Below are 12,268 nucleotides of genomic sequence, written 5' to 3'. Positions count from 1 at the left end.
CCCAGGCATACAGCTCACAAAGAGCACCATTCCCCCAAATGCCAGGGCCCATAATCGGTGGGCAAGAGGCTGGCATTCAGTCCGCTCCAAAAGCCTTTGTCCCGGGTGAGTCTCTCACACATTCATTTTGTGCAAATGGGGGCTATTTCCTTCCCAAGGCAAAAGAGTGAATCATGAAAATATCACATTAACCACTTCAGCCTCGGAAGGTTTTACCCCCTTCCTGAGCAGGCCATTTTTTGCGATACAGCGCTGCGTTGCTATAACTGACAATTGCACAGTCGTGCGAAGCTGTACCCAAATAAAACGTACGTTCTTTTTTTCCCCCAAATACAGCTTTCTTTTGGTGGTATTTGATCACCTCTGCGTTTTTTATTTTTTGCGCTATAAACAAAAAAAAGAGCAGCAATTTTGAATAAAAAAACAATATTGCTTACTTTTTGCTATAAAACATTCCCAATAAAAAAATGTAAAAAATCTAATTTCTTCATCAGTTTAGGCAATATGTATTCTGCTACATATTTTTGGTAAAAAAAAAATCACAATAAGTGTTTATTGATTGGTTTGCGCAAATGTTATTGCGTCTACAAACTATGGGTTAGATTTATGGCATTTTTTTTTTAAACTAGTAATGGCGGCGATCAGCGATTTTTAGCGGGACTGCGACATTGAGGCGGACAAATCTGACCCTATGTGACAATTTTTGGGGACCAGTGACACCAATACAGTGATCAGTGCTAAAAAAAATGTACTGATCCCTGTATAAATGACACTGGCAGGGAAGGGGTTAACACTAGGGGGTGATCAAGGGGTTAGGTATGTCCTAGGGAGGTGCTTTCTAACTGGGGGGGCGTTACACTGGAGGACAACAGAGATCATGTTTCAGCTTAGCTGAAACAGAAGACCTCTCTTTTCCTCACTGACAGATCAGAGGTGTGCCTTGTCTACATAGGCACACCGCTGCTTCATGTCTCCTTTGAGCGATCAGCGGGTCCCGGCCGCCAGACCCGCTGATTGGCTCTCGCTATGTCCAATCACTGCGTGCACAAAATCACGTACAGGTATGTGATTTCGCGCAACCGGGCAGCCCTGCTACAGTATATGTACGGTGGACGATCAAGGACACTAGATGCAGCTGATATTAAATACTTGTTTCCTGTGATCATTGGCTCCATGTAGTAGTCATGATGTGGTAGTTTCTCAATTCACATCTGCCCCTTGGGTAACATTCAGTATTGCCCACATTCCTTTTAGATTATAAGGCTATAACACGCAGGACCCTCGAATTCCTCCTGTATTGAATTGTATTGTAACTGTACTGTCTGCCCCCGCGTTGTAAAGCGCTGTACAAACTGTTGGCGCTATATAAATCCTGTATATTCATAATAATTTATGCAAAAGCTTTCACATTTTTCACATTTTTCGTAAGTACACCTCTAGGTGTGATTTTTATGTAACATGACAGACTGGTAAAGTGCAAGTTCAAAGCTCCTCTTTTAGTTTAGGAAAACATATTTTCCCTTTTAATATCATATTTGTGTAAATTACTAGTGTAGCATTGTAAGAGTCAGCTTTAGAAGGACAGAAATAGACATGAAGGAGCCCATGCACTAAATAAAAATGTCACACCAGTGGCGTCCCATCCATTAGGGGCGCAGGGGTGCCACCCCCCCATCCATGCATCCGGCCCCCTTTTTTTAAAGCACGTGATTAGAGCCAGAGGCTGTAATAGGCTTCAAAAAAGGGTGAGCCCACCCAGTTATGTGACAATCGCGAATGAATATTCACGATTGTCACACTGATTCCCCTCCCTGCCAATCAGGAAGCGGGTCGTGAGACCTGTTTCATGACTGGCCAAAAGGAGAGGCAATCCTACTTCCCGCCTAAGAGGAGGAGGGAGGAGATGCAGGGGAAGCCATACCACCGTGGAGCCAAGGAAGGAGGAGACGCCGCCTGCCACCCGCTGCCCACAACCTGGAGGACTTAGATGGGGTAAGTGTGGGGTGCGACTGACCTGGGGGGGTGCAGGAGACTAGACCTACCGACCGCCGGGGGGGTGGCGGATGGACGGACGGATTGCTGCCCACTCCCCCCCAAAAAATATACCACCGGCCGCCACTTAGTCACACAATGTGTTTGTTAGGACCTGGAAATAAAAAAAAATGTTTATTCATACCGGAATTCATTTTTATGTATATATTATTTTTATTTTTTTCTACAGTTTTTTCATCAAGTTGGAGAAGCATCTGATCAGAGTGTATCATATCCAGCCTCCTTCCCCCATGCATATTTGCAGCAACATATTTTTGTAATATTGAACTATTGTTTGCTGTTATTATCAAGGAGTAGGTCACTATTACAGTAATATGGTGCTTCATAGAGGGACCCCATCATCCAAAACCAGCGTATACATAGAAATCCTGATTTTAGACATTTTGTCATAAGCATGCCCACCTAATCACAAATTCAAATAATTGTAGTTTCAGAGTAAGATCGATACGAATATGGTAAGCCCAAACTAATCAATGAAGCTGATTATTTTATCACAGCATTCTAATTGTCACCTTTAGCTTGTAGTACAAGCGCTGAACCCAATCATGACCTTGTGTCCACAGAAGCCACGCAGTACATAGAAATGGTGTTGGTACTCATTATGTTTAAATGGTAGTTGGAGGTAAAGTGGTTAAACTGAAGTTTAGTTATTATAAGTTGCTATGCTTTTAACAGTTTTTTGCATTGCCATGACAGCCATCTATAAATCGCTTTTCATGAATACATGAGCACTCAAGGTGGAATCTTAATGACTACTGGGAATTACTGCACGTCAGTATTTTTTTTGCCTCAAAGCAGAACTAAACCCATTGATTTTACTGTTTCCCAAAACATTTACATTCAATGCATGTTGTCAACGATAACTACCACAGTTGCTTGTGCTGTTAATCAATTGTCAAGCCATCAAACTGATCATGTGCAGCAGCATGGTAACTGCACATCAAACAAAGGATAAGATGGCAGCTTCCTTTGCTGTAAAGGATAGGAGGGTTTAATTCTGCTTATAGGCCTCAGATGTTGGAGTACTACTGCAATAATCTTATTTTGTATTATATATTTTTTTACATTTATTAATGTACTATATGTAAATTTTGTATCTGCCCAGGTATAGTCTTGGGGGAGAATAACACAACACTGAGCATCCAGCGAGTCAGAGAAGAAGATGCTGGCTCGTATCTTTGTACAGCCTGTAACGGAAAGGGATGTGTGAATTCCTCAGCCAGCGTGTCTGTTGAAGGTGTTATTAAAAGTCCATTATATTCAGTTACTTTATCTTATTCTGAACTTAAGTTATCTGTCTGCATTAAAAGAATATGGACTGTGTGACCCCCCCCCCCCACTGTCTTTCCATCTCTCATGAATCAGACAACCCTGGCCATCCATTCTTAGGGAGGGTAGAGAGGATCTGGTTATTTACCATTTATTTTCATTTTTCACCTTTCACGTTTGTTCACCTTTTATTTTTATTTTTTTTTTCGAAATTCCATCTCTCCTATGTACCAATGTACCATTAATGTACTTATTTTGCAAAATAAAACCGCTTTCCATGAATTCTACACACGCTTACCTCACTGTATTCAAAGCCGTTTTAAAACACTGCTCGATTACTTCTGCCTTACTTCCTGGACAGACTTTAGGTCATGACACAGGAAGGAGTTAACCAGCTGGGGGTAGATGATGCAGGGTGTGTGCTAATGAGATTAGATGGTAAACTCCTTCCTGTGTCATGACCTAAAGTCTGTTAAGGCAGAAGTAAAGGAGCAGTGTTTTCAAACAGCTATGAAGAGAGTGAGAGTGAGAGTGAGGTGTAGAATTAATACAAAGCTGTTTTATTTTTGCAAAATAAGTACATTAATGCTATAGTGGTACATAGGGGAGCTGAAATTTTGAAAAAAAGTGAACAAGGGTGAACTTATCCTTTAAGATCAACGGTAAAAAAATCTTATAGCGTTTTTCAGATTTTTTTTGCCATTTACTAAAAAACACTAAAATGCCATACGTGCTATTTCTTGAAGTGATGCCGTATTTTAGTAGTGAAAATTTGCAGTATTTTAATGCCTGTGTCCTTAACAACCAGTAAATAGCTGGTTGGTAAAGAGCCGGCACCCACGGCATACTTAACAATCATGACTTATCTGTTGTCGGTGGTATACCTTGCCGACAGCAGAATGTAAACAAAAGAAGCTAGCATTATTATTTTTTTTAAACAGCGTTTGGTCACCCCAAAATCCATACCAGGTCCTCTGAGCATGCAGCCCGGCAGGCCAAGAAAGGAGGGTGACAAGCAAGCACCTCCCCTCCCTGAACCACATCGGGCTATATGCCCTCAAAATTGGGTGGGTGCTTTGGGGGGTACCCCTCAAAGCACCTTATCCCCATGTTGATGAGCACAAGGGCCGCTCCACCACAACCCCAGCCCCCAGATCCCAGCCCCCTGCATGTGAATTAGTACAATGTACCCATACCCATTTACCAAGAAAAAGGCCAAAGTAAAGCTCAGAACCAATTTTTGACAAGTCCTTTATTAACAAAATGTAAAAAAAATAAAATTGTTACCAAAGTAAATTCAGCAACAATCACGATTAATACCATCTGCCGCAGGAAAACAAAAAACTATCCGTACCCAGCACTTGGCTCCCGCGGACTGACAGCTCCGCTTCCCACCCACTGCTAAATAAACTAAGATTTATTAAACTAAGATAAACCAGATTCTGATAAGTCTCCCCCCACACCCCCACAACCTCCAGGCCAGGGTTGTGGCAAAGAGGCCCATTTCCTCATCAACATGGAGACAAGGTGCTTTAGAGGGGTGGGAGTCACTTCCCCAAAGCATCCCCCCCCCTCAAATGTATAGGGCATGTGGCCTGGTATGGTTCAGAAGGGGGGCGCTGCTTGCTCCCCCCCCCCCTTCCTGGCATGCTGGGCTGCATGCTCATATAAGGGTCTGGTAAGGATTTTTTTTTTTTTTTAATGCCAGCTCTTTTTTTGTTTACATTCTGAGTCATGGTTGTCACAGTGGGTGCCAACTCCTTAACCACCAACCATTCACTGGCTGCTCATTAAAAAACAGCTAAAGTTTCATACATTCCCTAAATATTGCATGGCTGGACAATAACTTATTTATTGCATGCATGTATTTATTTCCTTTAGTGAATTGACTTTAACGCTGTGTTATGTGATATTTACCAAGTGTGTTTGTTTTTGAGGTAAATACCGCATAAAGGGATAGTGAATTGCCATTTTTAGTATTGCATGCTATATTTGGGAAAAATCTGTTACCTGACCCAAATATTTCATGCAATATGATTTTGTGAATTGAGCCCACTATCCCTAGCAGAGGCACAGACAGTAATAAAAACTTGACAAGGGTTCTAATCCCTTTCTACTCTATCCAAAATTAAGAAAAAAGTATGCCTTTAGTTATACTTTAATTGTTAATTCCATAATACATGGAAAATACACACCCAAATATATGAAGGTGATTAACAAAGTGAATTACCATACATTTGTTTCGTGGCCTGAATATTGGCACCAAATTAACAATGTTATAACACTGTGGTGTTCTACGTGGTGTTGCAGCAGCGTGCCAAATTGAGTAGAAAATGATGTGAAATGCCTAATCAAACAATCAAGTTACACAGTGGTCCAAATGTATGCCATTACTACATTAAATTAATTGCTTTTAGCTAGTTATAAAACATCTATCTTCAATTAAGCAATCATCTTATGTAAAAGTGGAAGAGTTATGAATATGCATAAACATATTTCTACTTCATGTGACACATTAACAAAGTGGCGTGCGCTACCTTTATTAGTTTTCACATCAATCCGCATATAGAACTTGGCATATTTCCCTGTGCACCAGTCTTTGATTCCCCCAATATTCAAATATTTCTATAATTTTGTTGTAGATTTTGGTAGGTCTATATTTAGAGATCATGCTGTCTTTGTACCCATGAATCCAACCTTTCATAGAGGTTTCACTGTTTTTGTCACCCTCCCCAACTGCAGTATGCTTGTGGAAGGGCAAACAGTTTCTGATCTATTGGGGTTGATTTACAAAATGCAAATAAACTGTGCACTTTGCAAGTCGCTCCAGAGCTTGGTAAATGAGGCGAAGCTTCACTTTTGTAAAGATTACACAATCATGTGCAAGAAAAGAAAAAAGACATAATTTTTGCTTGCACATGATTAGATTATGGAAGTCAGTGGAGCTTCTGCATATTTACTAAGCTTTGGAACAACTGCACTTGCAGAGTACAACTGCACTTTGCAAAGTGCACAGTCTTTTTGTCTTTAGTAAATCAACCCCCTACAGTCTTGCTATCCCTTCTCAGTAGCCCATACAACACTTCTGCTCTAGGTTGCCTGCTTGACTTTCAACAAGTGTCCACAGGTACCCATGCAAGCATAATTAGTAAATATAAGTTGTGATTATTGTGCTTTAAAGATTTCATATGCATCTTTTAGGTCAGGCTCTTGGGAGAGCAGTCAGTAAAACAATAGAATTGTGTTAGATTGTTTTTGGTCTCTGGGTTAGTTTTTGAGGAACACAGAGTAACAAAAGATTGTCTCACCCAAGGGTTTATTAAATTCCTCATTTCCTCAGCCAGGGCACTGAAAATGGATGGGTATTCCAGCATAACAATGACCCAAAACACGTAGCCAAGGCAACAAATGAGTGGCTCCAAAAGAAACACATTAAGGGCCTAGCCAGTCTCCAGACCTTAATCCCATAGAAAATATGTGGAGGGAGCTGAAGGTTTGAGTTGCCAAACATCAGCCTTGAAACCTTAATGACTTGGAGAGGATCTGCAAAGAGGAGTGGGACAAAATCCCTCCTGAGATGTGTGCACACCTGGTGGGCAACTACTAGAAACGTCTGACCTCTGTGATTGCCAACAAGGGTTTTGCCACCAAGTACTAAGTCATGTTTTGCGAAAGAGTCAAATACTTATTTCACCCATTAAAATGCAAATCAATTTATAACCTTTTTGAAATGCGTTTTTCTGGATATTTTTGTTGTTATTCTGTCTTTCACTGTTAAAATAAACCCAATTATAGACTGACCATTTCTTTGTCGGTGGGCAAACGTACAAAATCAGCAGGGGATCAAATACCTTTTTCCCTCACTGTAATCCATCCATTGTTGTCGCCATCAGGGAACTCCCCCTAGGAAATATCATACAGCCATCCCTGGTGTAAATGTAGGCAGAATGTGACTGCAGGAATGCTGCGTCACTCAGATGTAACAAAAGATAAAAAAAAGCTGAAGATAGATGCCTTGTTTAAAAAAAACAGCAATTATGACACACAGGGGTTGATTTACTGAAGGCAAACAGACTATGCATGTTGCACATGCAGTTGCACTCTTTAAAGTGCAGTTGCTTAAAGGGGTTGTAAACCCTTGTGTTTTTTCACCTTAATGCATCCTATGCATTAAGGTGAAAAAATAACCTGGCAGTCACCGCCCCCCCAGCCCCCCGTCTTACTTACCTGAGCCCCTTCATCTCCTCGGCCCCTGTCCTTCTCTCCACGGAGTCCCAGCTCTTGATTGGATAGATTGATAGCAGCGCAGCCATTGGCTCCCGCTGCTGTCAATCAAATCCAATGATATGGGGGATGGGGGGCGGGGCCGAGTCCGGCATTCATGTCTGTGGACGCAAATGCTGGACTCGGGAGCGCGCCCGCAAGGTAACCCCCTCGGGAGAGCGCTTCTCCTAGGGGGTTATCTAATGCGGGGAGGAGCCACGAGAGCCACTGGGGGACCCCAGAAGAGGATGTTCTGGGCCACTCTGTGCAAAACGAGCTGCACAGAGGAGGTAAGTATGACATGTTTGTTATTTAAAAAAAAATTAAAAACGATCCTTTACAATCACTTTAAGAGCTTATTAAATGAGGTGAAGCTTTACTATGCAAAGAAGACCCAATAGCATGCAAGAAAAATAAAAAAAGTTTTGCTTGCGCATGATTGGATGATGGAAGTCAGCAGAGCTTTACCTCATTTACTAAGCTCTGGAGCAATTGCACTTGCAAAGTGCACAGTCTAGTTGCCTTTAGTAAAGCAACCCCACAATGTTTACGCAAACTTAAGGTAATGTATTTAGGTTTACACCTACTTAAAAGTAAACCTGTGCTAAGGAAGTATTTATATATTCCAGACAAGCAGGAAAAGTGCTTTAAAGGAAGCCCTCAGTCACATCTAGCTAAAGGTATTGTGGAGAAATCCATCTTTAGGACTTATTCGCATCATGTCTAGTGACCTGCGTCAATCTGCAAAGATCAACACAAGCTCACTGCTAGGGAATGCTTTGTGCCCTGTTCACACCACCTGAACCCACATAGGGTAATCGCTAGAAACAACGTATCATCATTGTAACAACACAAGACACCATCCTTAACCACCTGCACCTGAGAAACCCAAGCCTGCATGGTAAAACAGCTTGTTTTAGCATATGGGCTGGAGTAAACAGGCCCTAGAGTGTTTGTTGTGTTCTTTGAGAATCTCTGAGGATTAACTAATTCACAGTACAAGCAGCTAGAGAGGTTAATGATGGCTTGTTTTAAAGCTCTTTACTGCTTGTTAAGCATATTTAAATACTTCAATGTGCATAGTCTGAACACAGGTGCACTTTAAATCACCACTGCTTCTGTACTCTTTCATAATATTCTCAGTTTGATTTCCTGGGTTTGTGACACGTTTACTTTAACATCCCTGTTGGGTACAAAACAGTGTTGTTGGGTAGGTCATCATTTCCTCTTCACTCTCTTGTTTCAGGATCTGATGACAGGACTAATGTTGAGATTGTGATTCTGATTGGCACTGGAGTCATTGCTGTCTTCTTCTGGATCCTCCTTATCCTTATATTCTGCAACATCAAGAGGGTATGTGGGTGATACCGGGACATTGGCTAGTATAAAAATATCTATTGTAACTGGAAACTGAATGAATTGCTGTATTATATTTAAATTTTTCATTCTTGTATGATTACCATAGCCACTATGCATTATTTTATTTTTTTTCCCTAGTTAGAAACAATAACCCTTCTACATGATAAAATAAGTACCGTATTGGCGGAGTTATATCTGAACGTTCTTTCTAAGTTTTATAGATGAAGGTTAACTTGCCCAACAATTGCACTGGGACAATCAGAGTAGTGGGAACAGATTTCAGGGACAGTCCTTATTTTAACAGAGCTGTCTCTGGCAGCAAAACTCCTGGAATTGAAAATGTGTTTCTGTCAACTGCAGAGAACAGATTACTTTTTTATGTATAAACATTGGCATGTCCATCTCTATAAATGTTTGCCATATGTGTTGCCCTTATAGTTGTTATACCATAAGAGCAAAGGAGACTGGATACTTTACTGCTTTTTAAAATGAAATAAATTGAAAACATAATTTTTTGCTTTACCATTGTGCTAATGTAACATTTGGGAAGTGTTACTAGTTATTTCCTCATGATGCTAATGAAATTAATGCTCAGCATTTTTTTTTCTTGAAGAAGAGAGGGCATATAATTCAAGCCTGAAATTAAAGTGTCACTAAATCCACATAAAAAAAAAACTATCAATAAATGGTGTTTTACATGCTGTTCATACTCACTTGGTCACTATGAAATTTGTTTTCTGTGTTCTGCAAAAATCCTGGTCGATCCCACTGTTCTCTATCTCCACCTTCTGTTCATGTCCCCAATTCAGCTAGGGATTTTGCAGAGCTGTGTTGGCAGCTTTGCAGATACTCAGTTTTCAGTGAGTTTCTATGCTTAGCATTTCCTCCCTATCACATCAGAGCAGCCCATGTGACTATAGAGTCACACATGTGGGTGTATACACAGTGGTAAATGACAGCCCACTCCATCCCTCCTTCATCATGCACAGCCAAACACAATGGGGTGGGACATAACATGTAGATTGGTGGAGGCTTCACCTCTCTGTTATTCCAAGACATGGGTCTCCAAACTATGGCCCTCCAGTTGTTCAGGAACTACAATTCCCATCATGCCCAGTCATGTCTGTGAATTTCTGTGTTTTTCAATACCTCATGTGACGTGCAATTCCGCAACAGCAGGAGGGCCGTAGTTTGGAGATCCCTGTTCTAACTCATGGGCTGGAGGGTTATGACACAGCCTGTGACTGACAGAAATCTTCGCACACCATTTTATTGCCAAAAAAATATTAAAGATTTGATTTCAAATATATGACACTTTAAAACAGTTTATTGATCTTAATGATTTACTTTTACTCCATATTCCAAAAGCTATTTTTTTTTTTTTGAACATGTGACTAGAAGCAGAGGACTAGAAGCTCCTCCTGCTTATGTTTCCCTGCAGACAGGCTGGGAAAGAGCTGGATCACATGACAGCTGTATATTAATTAGGAAAAAGGTATTTCATTTTTTTTTAATAATTAAAGTTCCATCTTCCGAATACAGAAGGAGAGGGGACAATGGGGTTGATTTACTAAAGGCAAATCCACTCTGCACTACAAAAGTACTGCAAGTACACCTGAAAGTGCACTTGTAAGTGCAGTCGCTGTAGATCGCAGTAGATCTGAGGGGAAGCTCTGGAATGAGGGAAAGCTTTGCTGATTTTATCATCCAATCATGTGCAAGTAAAAATGCTGTTTTTTATTTTCCTTGCATGTCCCCCTCAGATCTACAGCAACTTCACTTCCAAGTGCACTTGCAGTGCACTTGTAGTGCAGAGTTGATTTACCTTTCGTAAATCAACCCCAGTGTACATTAAACAAGCTGGCTTCACACAGTTTTATTTTTCTTTGTATGGAAATTCTGAATAATCATTTGTCAGAACATTTTTTTTGTCATCATTGAGTCAACTAATTTCATTTGAAATCCCTTTCATCCAGACCTGCTGTTTGAATGGAATCCCTGACATAATAAACAGGTTTCATTACAATATGTGCAACTTTTTCTGAAAGTAAATGGTAAAACCACATTCACAGTTAAAATTTTGTTTGTTTGAGAAAAAAGTCTGCACCTTCAAATTCTCTCATTGCTATGGTCAAAAACAAACATTGATTTGGACCCATTACCAATAGAAATGCAAATAAATGTTCTAAAAAGGAACATTTTCAAACTAAATTCTAATGGTTTATGGCCAGCTACTGTATATTTAGTTTAGTGTGTAATGAGACTCCAAATTAAACAAAGCTGACCAAGCAAGGTGGATGAAGGAATCACCCCAGCCCTGCCAGAAAATTGTATCCTGACAGTGGGCCCTGCTGCATGCAGAACATACAGATCAGCCAAAAGTTTTCTAGTTTCAAAGTTTTACTTTAAAGAGAACTTGTGGCCAGACAATGGACAATAAAATATTCACATATTCTTAAGGATTTCTAAGGGTTTTTTTCCATTTTTCTGACCATTTTTACATATATGTTACACCCATATATGTGTAACATAAAACGTGGTCACATTCCACAGCCCCCACCCTCAAACTGTCCCCCTCCATTATCTAAATTTCAGGGTTCTTCTCACCGCAGCACCCTGTAATTTTTTTAATCTGTTAGCATGGCTTCACCCACACAGACATATCATCCAATTCACAGATCCAGTCACGTGTACAGATCTATAAATGGAAGACTACAAGTCCCATCTGCTATACCACAGCAGAGAGCCTCATAGATATCAATGAAGCACAAGTGGAGTAACATCACCGCTCTCGTAGTCTATTGATCACTTCCTTCAGCTACATAACCAAAGTTCTGTAACAAACCTGGGACTGGAGGAAATATCTGCACATGTTATCGTATTTTTCAGTACAGGGGTTTGGTCGGCTAATTATCTGCAAATTGTGCCACATCCTAGATTAAGAATTTAAACAAAGATAATTCCTCTAGTGGACTTTAAAGGCACATATAAAAGAATGTGTAGAAGAGTATGTTAAGTAAACAACAATTTATTAATTACAAAAAGTTCTCATAAAGACATCAAAGAATAACATAGATAAAAAAGGAATGCGATTACACATATTTATAGCTATTAATACCAATACGCTTGCACCCGACGCGTTTCAGAGTTGTTTTAGCCTCCTTCTTCAGGGGTGGTTGTAAGCTTTAACAGAGATTTCTATATAGGGAATGGTGTATACAACATAGACATAATAAATACATGTGTGTATCAAGCCATAAAGCATATAGGTGCAGTATTATATTCATTTTGTTTACACTTACATTGGTATATATAAATGTTGGCT

At 40.2% G+C, this 12,268-nt stretch overlaps 1 protein-coding gene across 1 annotated transcript in view; it reads left to right on the top strand.

The window, feature by feature from the left end:
* Positions 1-12,268, top strand: part of FLT4 (fms related receptor tyrosine kinase 4) — a 380,521-nt gene that overhangs the window by 266,533 nt on the left and 101,720 nt on the right. The window contains exons 15-16 of the mRNA XM_073621068.1: positions 3,158-3,289; positions 8,831-8,937. Of these exons, the coding sequence (XP_073477169.1) occupies positions 3,158-3,289; positions 8,831-8,937 (239 nt within the window). The remainder of the gene's footprint in view (positions 1-3,157; positions 3,290-8,830; positions 8,938-12,268) is intronic.

This window comes from Aquarana catesbeiana, linkage group LG03 (genome assembly GCF_042186555.1).
Source record: "Aquarana catesbeiana isolate 2022-GZ linkage group LG03, ASM4218655v1, whole genome shotgun sequence".
Taxonomy (NCBI): domain Eukaryota; kingdom Metazoa; phylum Chordata; class Amphibia; order Anura; family Ranidae; genus Aquarana; species Aquarana catesbeiana.
Note: the sequence above shows the minus strand (reverse complement) of the source record. Positions and strands in the feature narration are given on the sequence as shown.